This window comes from Aureobasidium namibiae, assembly GCF_000721765.1.
Source record: "Aureobasidium namibiae CBS 147.97 unplaced genomic scaffold scaffold_13, whole genome shotgun sequence".
In the NCBI taxonomy this organism is placed as follows: Eukaryota; Fungi; Ascomycota; class Dothideomycetes; order Dothideales; family Saccotheciaceae; genus Aureobasidium; species Aureobasidium namibiae.
The window spans coordinates 463430-478642 of record NW_013581196.1 but is presented as its reverse complement, the minus strand read 5'-3'; the positions used below and the strand labels follow the sequence as shown (position 1 = coordinate 478642).

At 52.2% G+C, this 15213-nt stretch overlaps 7 protein-coding genes across 7 annotated transcripts; 6 read left to right on the top strand and 1 right to left on the bottom strand.

Annotated features, from left to right (window-relative positions):
- Positions 1 to 155: 155 nt before the first annotated feature.
- On the top strand, positions 156 to 1166 carry M436DRAFT_74463 (uncharacterized protein; the record flags this gene model as incomplete). The annotated part of the gene is made up of 1 exon (XM_013570235.1): positions 156 to 1166. The coding sequence occupies one exon, from the start codon at positions 156 to 158 to the stop codon at positions 1164 to 1166; it is 1011 nt and encodes a 336-aa protein (XP_013425689.1).
- A 612-nt stretch (positions 1167 to 1778) lies between these two features.
- Positions 1779 to 3375, top strand: M436DRAFT_74462 (uncharacterized protein; the record flags this gene model as incomplete). The annotated part of the gene is made up of 3 exons (XM_013570234.1): positions 1779 to 1817; positions 1952 to 2513; positions 2570 to 3375. 3 exons carry the CDS (start codon positions 1779 to 1781, stop codon positions 3373 to 3375), a joined length of 1407 nt encoding a protein of 468 aa, XP_013425688.1.
- A 264-nt stretch (positions 3376 to 3639) lies between these two features.
- On the top strand, positions 3640 to 5963 carry M436DRAFT_83675 (Palmitoyltransferase akr1, ankyrin repeat-containing protein akr1; the record flags this gene model as incomplete). The annotated part of the gene is made up of 5 exons (XM_013570233.1): positions 3640 to 3891; positions 3948 to 4748; positions 4804 to 4876; positions 4927 to 5202; positions 5257 to 5963. 5 exons carry the CDS (start codon positions 3640 to 3642, stop codon positions 5961 to 5963), a joined length of 2109 nt encoding a protein of 702 aa, XP_013425687.1.
- A 330-nt stretch (positions 5964 to 6293) lies between these two features.
- On the bottom strand, positions 6294 to 8468 carry M436DRAFT_50875 (uncharacterized protein; the record flags this gene model as incomplete). The annotated part of the gene is made up of 1 exon (XM_013569961.1): positions 6294 to 8468. The coding sequence occupies one exon, from the start codon at positions 8466 to 8468 to the stop codon at positions 6294 to 6296; it is 2175 nt and encodes a 724-aa protein (XP_013425415.1).
- Positions 8469 to 8935: 467 nt separating this feature from the next.
- Positions 8936 to 9613, top strand: M436DRAFT_83673 (uncharacterized protein; the record flags this gene model as incomplete). The annotated part of the gene is made up of 1 exon (XM_013570232.1): positions 8936 to 9613. One exon carries the CDS (start codon positions 8936 to 8938, stop codon positions 9611 to 9613), a length of 678 nt encoding a protein of 225 aa, XP_013425686.1.
- Positions 9614 to 10444: 831 nt separating this feature from the next.
- M436DRAFT_51283 (UDP-GlcNAc-1-phosphate transferase) lies at positions 10445 to 11929 on the top strand (the record flags this gene model as incomplete). The annotated part of the gene is made up of 3 exons (XM_013570039.1): positions 10445 to 10677; positions 10733 to 10917; positions 10956 to 11929. The coding sequence occupies 3 exons, from the start codon at positions 10445 to 10447 to the stop codon at positions 11927 to 11929; spliced, it is 1392 nt and encodes a 463-aa protein (XP_013425493.1).
- Positions 11930 to 12656: 727 nt separating this feature from the next.
- On the top strand, positions 12657 to 14975 carry M436DRAFT_65523 (3-isopropylmalate dehydratase; the record flags this gene model as incomplete). The annotated part of the gene is made up of 1 exon (XM_013570132.1): positions 12657 to 14975. The coding sequence occupies one exon, from the start codon at positions 12657 to 12659 to the stop codon at positions 14973 to 14975; it is 2319 nt and encodes a 772-aa protein (XP_013425586.1).
- Positions 14976 to 15213: the final 238 nt, after the last annotated feature.

Genomic DNA, 15213 nt, shown 5'->3' with positions numbered 1-15213 from the left:
ATACTTTCGTCCAACTTTCTGGCTTGTACAAAATATGAGACACCCGGAAGGGAAATGATCGGCGCTGACATTCTAACATCATCATTCGACTTCTCAGTTCCAACTTTTGTTTCCCCCAACATTTCTGTCTCGAAAACTACACGTACGATGCAAGGATGGATATCGATGCTCCTACAAACCATCCAGGTGCTCTGATATTCTGGGCATACATTGTCGCTGCTCTGGCGTCCACTGGGGTCGTCTTAAACACCATCAGAAAATCACACCTAAAGAACAATGGCAGGCTCAAGAACCCTCCATTTCTCGCAATCCTGGCTATATCAAGTTTTGCTACTCTTTCCTACTATATGCTTAACGTTCTGATCCAATCCTACCAACAATGGACGACTCGCCACAATATTCCGCTAGGAGCCTTGATCGGACCAAACAGGACACCGCTACACTTGTGGCAATGGTCAATCACTTCTTCGCTGTTTCAAGATTTTGGTGAGGCCATTGTAGCCACTAAATCTCGGTATCTTCTCTCTTCTTCCGGCTTGTGGTCTACACTTGCCGTGGCAGTATACATGGGCATCGAAGGTCGAAGACACAAGGTACCCAATCTCTGGGCTTTCTTTGCACTTCTCGAGATTTTGCCGACATCGTTCGCTCAGACATTGTTCTATATCATGCTTTGTACCAAGCCTCAATCAGCGAATTCGAGTGTCCAATTGTTATCATACTGGCCACTATGGTATGCTGTGCCGCTCACATATGCGTATTGTCTCAACTCAGCACCTGGATATGCTGGACAAGGAGATTTGCTCATCTATACCATTCTCGTGGCACGTCTATTGCTTGTTCTCCCGTCAGTTTTGCCATTGAGCAGCTCGAATGATGAAACTCCCAACACTTTCAAGCATGCGGCAACCCTGCGCCTGTTTGTCTTTACAGTCGCCGTTCAATTCTTCACTCAGAAGAGTATCGGAGACTTGGGGCCGTTGAACAAGATGCCTTCGATCCTGCTGGAAGCTGTGAACAGTCACCCAGCAGTTCAGACCTTGAGCTATGATCTGCTACACAGTCTGATTGCATTTGGCTATTGGATGTTGCGAAGAGATAAGGCCGACCCAGTCGCAAGTGTTGCAGCAAGCCCACAAAAGATTTCTACCAAGAAGAAGCGCTAGGGCGAGAAGGCGTTATGCAAAAGAAACAGGAGTGGCGACCAACTCAGTCAGAGATCTCACCAAAAGAAGCAAAAAACCATCCTAGCTATGATAGCTAGTCTGGGAAAACCCCTTCCACTCTGCAGAGTATTCTACCTTTGCGAAGAAGAGACGGAACATAATGGTCCGCTACATCCGAGGGTCGAACCAAGGACTTCTAGGAGTTTTATCGCACTGGAATCACAAGTTGGTCTTACCGATTGGGCCAACTAAACCGATCGCTGGAAGGAGACCAGTTTGGCTGGTATATATGGCTACGATGCTATGGAAGTGACGGAATAAGTGGAAAGTGAATGTCTCCTGGCAGTGAGCAAAGTGAGTCGTCTCTTGCAGTGATAGAAACAGTGCAACCAATCATTGGTACAACACGATCACCTGGTGTTGTAGCAGAAGTCATACTCGGCGTGCTTTGTTGTTGATACACTTTTTCGTTGACGACCTCACTCTCACCTGTTTACTTCTGTCATCAATTCAACCGCGCTCCAACGCGCTTCTATCACAACATAGACGATTGTTTCTCTCAAAATTCTTTTGCTTGTATCGACCACCCTTCTTCCGTAAACACTTGCAAACATGGCTGTCACCAAGCCACCTTCTCCTCAGGAGACTCCAGTTCATCCTGACCGGGCGTAAGTCGCTACTTCGTCTTTCATCGCTCTGTTTCTGACAAAGACTCTAGTCCCATCACAGCACCATCCCTACAGACCACTGTGTCTACCACCGCCAAAGATCTTGCTGGATTCAAGATCTCGTCTGATGATCCACGTGATGATAGCTCCAGCACTGGAACACCCACCAACAAGGCCGACGATCTTTCGGACGTCAAGACCCCTGACGATCAACTCAACAACAAGAACAAATGTGCCAACTGCGGATGTCTTGACGCTAACGCTTACTGCGCCGGCTGCCATCAAGCACCCAACACTGACGGCACTCCTCACGTCAATGTGCGCTACTGCACCAGAGAGTGTCAGAAAGCTCATTGGCCCTCCCATCGCATCGAGTGCAAGAACCTGCAAGCTAGAAAGGCGCTCTTCAGAGCTGCTTGGCTCCTGCAGAAGATATGGTATGCCGTACGCAGAGAATCATTCGACAACGATTTGGTCAGCGCCGAGGAAGTCAATGGGGAGCTGTTGATCCAGGAAGGCAACTACGACCTCAAGTCCACGAAGAGGGAGAATGGATTCTACCGCGAGTTCCCGGACGCCATCTTCAAGAACAAGCAGGACGCAGAAGCTTCCTTGAATCTGCTATACTGTACTGATTCGGTGAGCCATATGTATATGGTGAATCACTGGCTGCTCAAAGGTAAATCTTGGAAAGACTATTCTCGTGAAAATGGGACTGACTTTGCTTCACGTTAGACATTTGCATGGACGTCAAGGAAACCAAAGTCAGGGTTCAAAAGCCGGCTCGCAAATCTCGTTACGCGTGCGACGAATGGAACCAAGACTTCCTTCACGAGGTTCTCCAAGTACGCTTACACTCGGGAGAGGTCTACGCCATCGACTTCACCGGAGCACAATACGGTTGGTACGAGCCCATCACCGAGTGGAGCAGATACAGTCTGCGCTGCAAAGAGATCATTCGCGTCTTAGCATTTGTCGTCGATGACAAGCGGCCACTTGGTTCTAGAGCTCGATCGATGCTGATGGGGACGTTCACGGATCCTTGGGACGACCGCAGCGACGTGCAGCGTGCGATCCCGATGTTCGGCGAATGTCTCAAACGCGAGTTCAACAAAGTGTTCGTTCAAGAGGTCGTAAGCAAGCATCCTCGTGGACTGGACATACTCAAGCTGGAAGCTCGGAAGTTCGAAGCAGTAGAGAAAGAAATTTTGTCGTTGACAAAGCAGATAGCTCACGAAGCGGCCGAGAAGGTCGACGTCCTCTTGCCAATCATCATAGATGAAGCATACCAGTGCAACGAGGAGATGCGCAAGCAGATCGCACCGGATACTGGAGCGATACTGAAGCGTGGGTTGCTCAAGCTAGCCGCTCTCTTCAACGGCGAATGGCTTAGAGATGATATGACGGGTCGCTTAACTTCAGTCTCGTTGAAGCGACTTATCGAAGACGAAGACTACGCGGTGAAGTGCATGAAAGGAGTCTTGGTCGAGCAAGAGCTTTGGGGAAACTTGAACTTGAACCACGGTTTAAGTTTCATTTGAGGGAAAGGCGGAATCGCTGCTAGACATGGAGAAGTAAAGGGCATAGATGGTCTAGGGAGGTCGAAGGTCAAGAAAGAGGAATGCAGGCGGAGAGGACCCCCGAGCGGAGGACGCGGAGAGCGACACCAGCCACAAGTTTGTAGATGGATAGATTGCCCCGCGCCACACCAGAATTAAAGGCTGCGTAAGCACGCGCGACCAGTCGTATACACTCGACTCGGCCTCAATATGCAACTGTAATTCTTAATCTCCTAGCAACAAGACATGGCAACCAAAGAAGGCGCCCCGCCGTCGAGTCGCGAGCGGCCTGCCACCATCACCACCCCGAGGGCACCCACGAGTAACGGCAACGGACACCTCGAAGTCGACGACATGCCAGAGTCACCCATCCACCCTATCCAGGAGGACTTGATGGCCCTGGCCAGACTGGGCGAACTACGATCCATCCAGAAGCTCTTTGACAGCGGCAAGGCATCGGCCACATCAGCAGATCCCCAAGGCATCACAGCCCTGCATGTAATACTCCCGGACGACATGCGCCAGGAACCACGAGCACTGACATGACACCACAGTGGGCTGCTATCAATGGACACTACGCTCTGTGTCACTACCTTCTCGAAGCCGGCGCAAACGTGGACGCAAAAGGCGGCGACGCAGAGGCAACCCCCGTGCTATGGGCTTCCAAGCGCTGCCACCTGGATGTCGTCAATCTCCTTCTCCAACAAGGCGCTGACCCTCTCCTGACCGACGACCAAGGATACAATCTTTTACATTCGGCCACTCTGGATGGGAACGTCTTCCAGCTTATTCTTCTACTACATCAAGCAGATGTACCCGTCGATATTCCCGATTCGCAAGGACATACAAGTCTCATGTGGGCTGCTTACAAGGGCTTCCCTGCCTGTCTGGATGTTCTGCTGAAATGGGGGGCCGATGTGCACGCAAGAGACGATTTGGGTTTTACCGCATTACACTGGGCCCTGGTCAAGGGCAGCTACAACTGCATTCAAAAACTCCTCGAATACGGTGCCGATCGATTTGTCGCAAACAACGATGGCAAGACTCCCGAGGTCACTGCAAGCGACATGAATTCGACACGCCAATGGCACCGCGCCCTCTCAGACAGCGGCTTCGATCCGTCAGGCAATCCTCGTGTCTTCCCCTTGGCTTTTGTCAAAGACACCAAAGTCTTCCTGGATAGATTCTTCTTCTGCTGGCCCTTTGTCGTTATTGGAGTCACGTTGTACATTCTGTCCATCATGCCGGTATACTTCGGCCTACCTATTTCTATGATCACATCATACCTTTTGCAATTAGCGTCGCAGAAGTTGCTCAAGTGGGCACCTAATGACATGAAACATATGCATAAAACGGTATGTATCATTCGTTCAAGCGGTCACTGTTACAATGCTAACACATTTTGAACAGCCATTCTTGGCCGGAGTTTTTGCAGCAACCTTAGCGTGGGTGGGCATCAGATACATCACTCACGTTCTTCCCAGTAAGGCAGTCACGACCCTTCTTCTTTCTGCATTTGCTAAAATTCGACAGCCACCTTTTCAAGCCACTTCTTCCTCAACTTGTTCTTCGTCGCCGCATTCGGCCTTTGTGCATACTACTACTTTACGGCCATGCTCATGGATCCTGGTTATATCCCTCGCTCGGCATCTCGCGGACAACAGAAAGCGACCATCGAAGAGCTCATCGAGGCCAAAGCCTTTGACGAACACCACTTTTGCACAATGTGCATGATCAGAAAACCACTACGGAGCAAGCACTGCAGGCGGTGCAATCGTTGCGTGGCAAGACATGATCATCATTGCCCTTGTAAATATATCCTTCGATCACCAGTCATTGAATCCCAAGCTAACTATATCTCAGGGTTGAACAACTGTGTAGGCGTCAACAACCACCGAGCCTTTGTCCTCTACATCATTTTCCTCCTCACCGGCATCGCTTTCCTCGTCCAACTCACGCTAGCCTACCTCGCGCTCCTCCCCACACCAGACCCCTCATCCACCAACTGCGCAGTCCTAAAACCAGAATTCTGCGCCCAATGGTCCAAAGATCCTTTCACTATCCTCGTAAATGGATGGGGCAGTGTTCAACTAACATGGACAATAATGCTTCTCTTCGTCCAACTCACTCAAATCGCCCGCGCAATGACGACTTGGGAAGCCATGCGCAATAACCACGCTGGTCCACTAGTCACTGCACTCACCACGGGTTCTACGTCGCAAGAAGGCGGTAGCATTGGCTCTTCAGGCGGCGGGCCCAGGACAGGCGTCCCTCGCACAAACACTGGCCCCGAGTCTTGCTTTGCGCAGTGGAAGCGTCTACTAGGCGTCGACACCTTCGTCGCAACTGCTCTCCACGGCTCCCGCGCCCAAGAAGTCCTTGCTCAACGGCGAGAGAACCCTTTTACCAAGGGTGTCGCCCGCAACTGCTCAGACTTCTGGTTCGACGGTGAGGGTGGCGGTGCGGTATCCATGTTTGGAGCTAAAGAGTTGGGCATGGGTTTGCTGGGTGGCATCAAAGTGGATTATAGGAGATTGTTTGATTTGCCGAGAGGTGCTGAGGAGGTTTAAGAAGTGTGTGTTCTGTAGAAGGTGGTTTGGGAGGAAGTGTTTGCTTCCTCTCTTGCATACTTTGATGTTGTAACGATCAATCAATTGTAGATATGGGTAACATCAAAGGTCAATCTAGCTCGACGCTGAAGATGACATACAAGTTCTAATAGACATAAGTTGAGCATATGATACTGTCTTGAGAGATCAACTCTGTCCTGAGTCACACTACCTTTCTGTCCAAGTCACTCGGTCTAATCTACTCTCTCCTGATGGCAACTGATTCGTACGATGCATGATGGGTAGGAATAGACTTTGTACAACTACATAGTTCAAAGAGGTCGTTACTTTTTACTCCCTGACAACCAACCCCCTGGCCTCAGACTCGGAGAAGAAGACGACCATACGCCATACCTTTCTTGCAAGTCCCTCGGCCTCTTCATCGAGTGTATCGCTCAACTCCTCCACAATCTCTTCAGGGCGACCATGTCTGCGCACGACACCCTCAATGACCTCGACAAGCATATCTTCCTGCACACCCAGAGATTCAAAAATCTTCTTTTGGACGTACGGACGCAGTTGTTCGTGGATCACAGAGTCGGGTAGGTGTGCCCATTTGACGGGCCAGCCGAAGAGATCGGCAAGAGATGTAGGGATGGATGCAGCGAGTGCGCGTGTGGCGGCTTGACGTTCGTCGTCGTTCATCTTTTCGCCAGCTGCAAGAGGCTTGAAGTCGACTGCACGCAGCAGAGCTTTCTTGCGATCTCCACTGCCTTGTGTAGTGTCGTCTTCGTCGTCGAGCAGGCCTTCCATCTCGGCCATGGTCTGTTGCTTGGCCACGCCCCGCTTCTGCTGCTCTTCCGGCTCTTCTGATCCTTCGCGGGCCGCGCCGTTACCACCGAAGCTGCCCAGGTTGAGTGTGAAGACCTTGGGTTGTGATTTCGTGGTGGCACTGCGGGTGGACAGCTCTTGACCGGCTTCGGCCAGGAAATCGTCAGCCATGCCGCGAGCACCGTCCATCTTGCGTTGCTCGCGCGCACGTTCTTTCCTCTCGTCCTCGCGATCCTGTTCGTCTCTAGAGCGTTCGGCATGCTTGAAGTCTCTGCGCGCGCGGATCCATGCCTTGCGGTCGCGGTAGAACAGCTCACTGGGTCTGCGCAATTCCTCCTCATCGTCGAATTCTTGGTATTTCTGCGCCAAAGTCTCACGGCGCTGCTGGCGAGCGCTTTGCTCGGCTTCCTCTTCTGCATCGGCTCGTGCAAGTGCCTGAATATGTCTTCTTTCCACATTGAGCCAGCGTCTTTCTTGGTCCAGGTACACTTTCTCCAACTCCGCGCTCTTGTTTTCCTCGCGACGTCGCTCAAGTTCCGAGTCAGAAGCCGGATCATCGTCGTCTTCAGACTTTCCGTTGACGAAGTTGACTCCGTCCACGTAGTCTTTGGGCATTTGTGCGCCTCGGTATCCCTTGGGGCCTGATGGTGCTCCAGCAACAGTGCGATCACGGGGGCCAACGGGTACACCATTGACACCTCCGGGGCCTGATGGAGCAGAAAGGGGAGGGGAAGCCAGGCGACTGGGTCTCGGTGCGGATCGATTGCGTTCGGCGGCCTCTAGTTCTTCCTCCTTGCGTAGACGCTCGAGATCGCGCTGAATACTGCGATCTCTGAAAGCTGCAATCTCGGCGGCGACTGTCTCGCGCATCTCGGCGGGGATGTCGGACAGTTCGTCTTCAGCAGTGACGGGAATAGTGATGACCTCTGCGCCGTCCGGCTTGTGGCCATCTTCCATGACAACGTCTCCGTTCTTGTCAAGGCCATTAATCAACGAGTCCTGGGACGAGAGGTGAGCCAGGACACGGTTCAGATCATCCTTTGCGGTGTCCAAACGGAACTGTAGTTCCTCGGCAGAAGGCTTTGACCATTTTTCGATGTACTCGAGTGAGTTTTGGTCAACGACGACCATGAGTGTGGCCTTCTTGACATTCCCTTCCTCATCTTTCAAAAGCTTGCCTTTTTCCCGCAGAGGTACTTGAATATCTTTGAGAACTTCCGTAGCTAGCTGTAAAGCACCAGCATCTTCATACTCGGCGAAGCCGAAGCGACAGGGCTTTCCATCGGCGTCGTTGACACGAGTCCAGCGACGCAATTTGACAGGACCTTGACCGCCGGCACCCAGGATATCTTCGAGCTGGGCGTCCTCGGGAACACCGTCAACCAAGCCTCCAATGAAAATGGTCCTGCTGACTTCTTCCAGAGTGGGAGGAACGAGTTGAAGGGTTTCACGCGGCATTCTTTGGTCGGCGCCGAGACCAGTGCGACTACGGTTTCCAGAAGCGTTATCGGGGGCGCGTGAATCGTAGCCATAGGTGGAAGGCTTGGAGGAGGACTGGCTGACACCAAGACGGATGACGGGGGCGTTGAAGTTGATGTCGGGCAGGTTTTGCGGCGGAGCGAAGGGAGCAGCAACTGAGGCAGGTCGACCAGGAAGGGGATTTGCGGCAGGACTCATGCCTGGTGGAGGAGACATGGCAGGTGCAGCACCTGAGAAGGTAGAGTCAGTGACTGGCCAAGTGTGATTGACATGCGGCAGATGTGTACCCATGGCTGGCGGAGGAGCCATGTTAGGCGGGTAGCCATACGGCGACCTGCCATACGATCCCGGAGCTGTGCACGATTAGCATATGGCCAGGATGAGAGACACAGCCGTAGGAGGACATACGGGGATAGTTGTTGTAAGCCATGGCACAGGTGGTGTCGTGGATGCAACAGGAAAGAACGAATTGCAGATGACAAGTTCAAGACTGCGCGCGCGACTGCCCCGAAGTTGCAACTCTCGCCGTCTTCCCGCAGCCTTGGCGCCGCTGTTGGAAAAGACGAGCACCACGAGCACGAGCGACATCAATTCTCTGTCATACACCTCCCACCATGGAATTGTCACAAGCCGCCGTGCGGACACTGACGCGCTGTCGTCCACTATCGCTATACTCATCGCCCATGTATCGCACCCAGCTCTCGCCCTTCGCCATCCGCTCCTTCACCACCACCCGCCTGCTACGTCAAGACCAGCCCGACGCCTTTATTCGCCAGCTCAGACACGAGGAGAAAGAGACACGGTCCCATGACATCTCTGCTACTGCTGGGGAAGATGCTGCCCCGACACACGCCCCCGCACAACAGCGCAACGAGACTTCCTCCATGGTCGACCTGATGGACAGCGCCCTTGATGGCTCAAAAGGCGTTCCCGGTGTTTCTGAACAACGCACCTCTCGATTCGCTACCCCCTCAGCCCAGGAGAAGAACCGTGTCAAGCCTATGGACTCCATGGAAGACTTCCTCACTAGTCTCAAACCTGGTAACAGATCGTCAGGCTCCTTAAACAGCCTCTACAAGCCCGAGATTAAACCCGTCAAGAGCCTCGATTTCACCCCCAGTCCCACCCTTGGCAAGACTGTCCAAGTCAAGAACGGTGGCGACGTCGGTCGCGCTTTCCGCGAGGTCGAACAACTTTGCGCCAGAAACAGAGTCCGTCAAGATTTCAACAAGCAGCGCTTTCACGAGCGTCCTGGTCTCAAGAGGAAGCGTCTACACTCTGAGCGCTGGCGAAGACGTTTCAAGGAGGCTTTCCGCGGTACCGTCAAGATGGTCAACCAGATGAGGAAACAGGGCTGGTAAAGGGTTGTTGTCTCTGTCTTCAAATTTGGTTCTTCATTCGCTGTACAAAATAAGCCGTGGCATGTACATCATGTCCGCATGGCACATGTCGGTATCTGGCCCCCCGATTGGCGATCCAAAGATGCCCATGGCAAGCGGGATCTGGTGTTTTGGTCGGAATGGCAATCTGTAAGAGTAGGGACCGCTTCTCAGGGTCGTCAATAAGAAGTCTTCCAAGCTTCTAAACACTCCCTTACCTGACTTTAGAGAGACAATTATGGTTTTCGTGCATGGTCAACCTGAATTTCAGTCTCCGTTATGCTGTAGGTATGACCCTGTTACTTATCTTATCTAGATATACACCAAGCGTAGGATGGTAACTTGGTGGTACGGGATGTAAAAGCATACATAACCACCTCATACATATATTTCAGCTCCAACTTATGTCGCCTCGCGCCTATGTGGTGGTCAGTGGCGTTGTACCAATAAATCTCAGGTCTGACCCAAGCACATCAACAAACCAGGTCGACTACAACTTGGTAGATCAAAGATCCTCAGCACCGTCACATCAGACTTGTCAGTTTCAATCTGTTGTAGATCAACCAGAGGCAGTGGCATTATATCAGAGCATATCGCAATACACTCGAGAAGCGATAGCCGAGTACAGATCAGTGACGCGGATCAATTTGATTAGACGCGGATCTAAGCGGACATAAGCTCAGGAGCACTGCAAAGCATGCGCAAGTTGACACCTTTTCCAAATGCTCACTGTGCAACGAAACCTCCCGACAGTCGTTCAAGATTACAAACTGTCAATGGGTCTTACCATTTGACTCTGTTGCAGACACAACAATGACTGGACAACTCAGTAACACCGAGGCGTGGTCCCTACTGGCTTGCTCTGCAGCCAGCCTTGGCGTACTCTCCAATACATGGAGCAGTGATGGCGCGCCGGTGTTTGCATCGCTTGCCTTGAGCGGTCTGGCATTCTCGTCATCATATGCTATCATAAGATGGACAGGAGATGCATTCATTCGGGTAGGGAGGAAAGGAAAGGATATGTCCAAGAAACAACCCATTGAACTGTCAGTAATATTCGCTTTGCAGTGAACAGAATTAATGCTGACTCGAGGTCTGCAGGCCAGAGATGATGGGGCTGGTCAGCGCTCTCGTATACCTCCTGTGTATCATCGCCTTTCTCCCATTCGCTTTCAAGCACGATATCGTAGCAGCGACTTCCGGGGGCGGCAACAAGGATATCATGATCGAAGCCCAGGAAGTCGAGACAGGAAGATTCCTGCACCGGTTTCCCCTTGAAAAGGTAAGTGCAACACTTTGAGCTGTGCTATAGTATTCTGACCAGACCAGCTTGCATCATACGGATTTGCATATGGCACTCTTGCGACGGTCATCATCCTCGGCATCATCGATGACTTCTTCGATATCAGATGGAGGCACAAGTTCTTCATTCCGGCTTTCGCATCCCTTCCTATTCTGGGCCTGTACTTTGTCGACTTTGGTGTCACTCAAGTCGTGGTTCCAATTCCACTGAGGCCATACTTGGGAGAGCTCGTCGATCTAGGCTCATTGTACTACCTGTACATGTCAGCCATCTCCATCTTCTGCCCTAACAGTATCAACATCCTTGCTGGTATCAACGGTATCGAGGTTGCTCAGTCGATCGTCATTGCATTGTTGATCCTCTTGAATGATGCATTCTATCTGGTTCCCTCGACGCCTACGCTCCACCCAGCAACTGACTCGCACCTTTTCTCGGTATATCTCTTGTTGCCGTTCCTTGGAGTGTCGCTTTCTCTTCTCAAACATAATTGGTTCCCCGCAAAGGTTTTCGTGGGTGACACATACTGCTACTTTGCCGGCATGGTGTTTGCCGTCGTGGGCATCATGGGTCACTTCAGCAAGACTCTGATACTTCTCTTCATCCCGCAAGTTCTCAACTTCATCTACTCGGCACCTCAACTCTTCCACATCGTCCCATGCCCTCGCCATAGACTACCTCGATTCAATCCCCGTACTGGACTTTTAGAGCCATCGAAGGCAACCTTCACGGCCGAAAAGCCTTTGAACAAATGGGTAGCGGAAGTGCTCAAGGTGCTGGATGTGGTGAAGCTACTGCGAGTCGAGACGGATGAGAAAGGAACGGTCACATCTACCACGAACCTGACGATCCTCAATTTATGGCTTGTGTGGAGAGGGCCCAAGAGAGAAGATCGTCTTGCTGTCGAGATCTTGGCCATGCAGACCTTCGTAGGCCTTCTCGGCCTCGCTGTGAGGCATCGCCTTGCTTTGGTCATATTCTCGCAGGACAACTTGTAGTTCTGCTTCATGAAATGTATATAGAATTGATATAGACTCTCAACCAAGATGACTCGTCTTGTGCGTACAACTAGACACCGAAGGCCCTTACATGACCAAAGGAAACACGCCCTAAGGCGGGGACTTCGGTGAAGGACATCCGCAAGTTTGATTCGATAAGGTAAACGTGCAAGACTGTACGTAATCAGAATGCGTAGTGGGGCTTGCAAAGGCAGATGATTGTTGAAAGGCTGCGAGATAGAGTAGACTTGATGGCTGGCGGCTAAACTGTCAACTCTCCTCCACAGCATGGATAAGCAGGGTCGATCGAATGCGGCAGGTGCGAACTGGAGATCTCCCGACGTTGTCTGAATCAGTATGATGGTAAACAGATGATCATCACGACAACGACAAACAGCAGAGGGGAAACAGTCATGGGCGAGATCGGAGGTTCTGAGCCAGCGACATCGCAACCGGGAGCGAGCTGCGAGGGGCACGGCCACTGTGGGGATCATCAAGCCAATCAGATTGAGGATTTTGTCAGTGAAGGCCGTCGAGATCGGAGGCTGCGGTCATCGAGAGCTGCCAAAGTACAAGTATAGATGGCGGCGGTTGGAAACATGTCTTCACACTTCATTGCCTCTTTCTTTCATTTTTGATACCCCCGCGTCCGTCACACATCACCGACGCCTTTTGCTATATCGTATACTCCTTCAATCCATCACAGAAACAAATCTAGCTATTCACAATGCCTGGTGTTGTCAAAGGACCCAGAACCTTGTACGACAAGGTCTTCCAGGACCACATTGTCGACGAGAGAGATGATGGCACAATCTTGCTCTACATCGACAGACATCTCGTTCACGAAGTCACATCGCCTCAGGCCTTTGAGGGGCTCAGAAACGCCAGCAGACAAGTCCGCAGACCCGACTGCACTCTTGTCACCACCGACCACAACGTGCCTACGTCATCAAGGAAAAACTTCAAGAGCGCTGCCACATTCATCGAGGAGGATGATTCGAGGTTACAATGCACCACTCTCGAGGACAACGTAAAGGAGTTCAACCTTACCTACTTTGGTATGGGAGACAAGAGGCAGGGAATTGTTCACATCATTGGCCCCGAGCAGGGCTTCACCCTCCCTGGCACCACCGTTGTCTGTGGTGACAGTCACACCTCGACCCACGGTGCTTTTGGCTCGCTCGCCTTCGGTATTGGTACGAGTGAGGTTGAGCACGTGCTCGCCACCCAGACCCTCATCACCCAGCGCAGCAAGAACATGCGTGTCCAGGTCGACGGCCAGCTCGCTCCCGGCGTCAGCAGTAAGGACATTGTCCTTTACGTTATTGGTCAGATCGGAACCGCAGGTGGTACCGGCTGTGTCATTGAGTTCTGCGGTTCCGCCATTCGCAGCCTCTCCATGGAAGCCAGAATGTCCATTTGCAACATGTCAATCGAGGGAGGTGCCAGAGCTGGAATGATCGCCCCTGACCAGATCACCTTCGACTATCTCAAGGGCAAGCCCCTTGCTCCCAAGGTTGACAGCCCCGAGTGGAAGAAGGCTGTTGCTTACTGGTCCTCCTTGAAGACCGACGACGGCGCCAAGTTCGACTACGACATCTTCATTGACGCCAAGGACATTGCTCCCACTGTCTCTTGGGGTACCTCGCCTCAGGATGTCATCCCGATTGACGGTGTTGTTCCTGGCCCCGACGACTTCCAGGACGAGAACAGAAAGAAGGCCTGCATCAGAGCCCTTGAGTACATGGGCCTTACCGCCGGCACTCCCATGGAGGAGGTCGTCTTGGACAAGGTCTTCATCGGATCCTGCACCAACGCCCGTATTGAAGATCTCCGTACTGCCGCTGGTATCGTCAAGGGCAAGAAGGTCGCATCCAACATCAAGCGCGCCATGGTTGTTCCCGGATCCGGTCTGGTCAAGCAGCGTGCTGAGTCCGAAGGTCTCGACCAAATCTTCATCGATGCTGGATTTGAGTGGAGAGAGGCCGGTTGCTCCATGTGTCTTGGTATGAACCCTGACATTCTCTCTCCCAAGGAGCGTTGTGCCTCTACCTCAAACCGTAACTTCGAGGGCAGACAAGGTGCCCAGGGTCGTACTCACTTGATGTCTCCTGCTATGGCTGCTGCTTGTGCTCTTGTTGGCAAGCTCGCCGATGTGCGCAAGCTCGATGGCTACCAGCAGGTGACTGGCAAGGCCCCTCGTGAGGTCTCAGCTGAGCCCGAGGTCGCTGCACCCGAGAGCGACGCTGATCTCGAGGAGATCATGGACCTCGATGAGACTTCCCAGGGCAACACCGTCTCCAGCGGTGCCCCCACCACCTCCACCGGCATGCCCAAGTTCACTCAACTCAAGGGTCTCGCCGCTCCCCTCGATCGCTCCAACGTCGATACTGACGCCATCATTCCCAAGCAGTTCTTGAAGACCATCAAGCGTTCTGGCCTCGGCTCAGCCTTGTTCAACGACTGGCGCTACAACGAGGACAAGAGCGAGAACTCTGACTTCGTTCTTAACCAGAAGCCTTTCCGTGACGCAAAGATCCTTGTCGTTCAGGGCCCCAACTTCGGCTGTGGCTCCAGCAGAGAGCACGCCCCTTGGGCCCTCCTCGATTTCGGTATCCTGTGTATTATCGCCCCCTCTTTCGGTGACATCTTCTTCAACAACTGCTTCAAGAACGGCATGCTCCCCATCCGCATCGGCGATGAGAAGGCCCTCAAAACCATCTTCGACGAAGCTAGCACTGGTTCAGAGATTGAAGTCGACCTTGTGAACCAGGAGATCAAGAAGGCTGACGGAACCGTCCTCTCATCCTTTGACGTCGAGGAGTTCCGCAAGCACTGTCTCGTCAACGGTCTTGACGACATTGGTCTCACCATGCAGATGGACGACAAGATTGTCAAGTTCGAGCGCAGACGTACTGAGGAGACTCCTTGGCTCGACGGCTCTGGCTTCCTCAAGCGTGACCGCAAGGGTCCTGTCAAGGTCGAAGCCGCACCGGTACCCAAGACCAACCGTGGCGAGGAGAAGACCGAGCCTCTTGAGTGGTAGAGTGTTATGCCAGTACAACGAACATCTGCTTTCATGGGAGTTTTTGCGATGCAATGGGAAAAAAGCGATTACAGGATCTTTTTGCAGACCATTTTGATGTGTTGTATTTTGATATCACGAGTGACTACGTTACCTACTATCTGTTTCATGTATATTTATATCCTTTCAGAAATCAATCGATGAACTCACTACACGAACTCATCTTCCCTCCTGCTACAATCTCAACACACATATACAT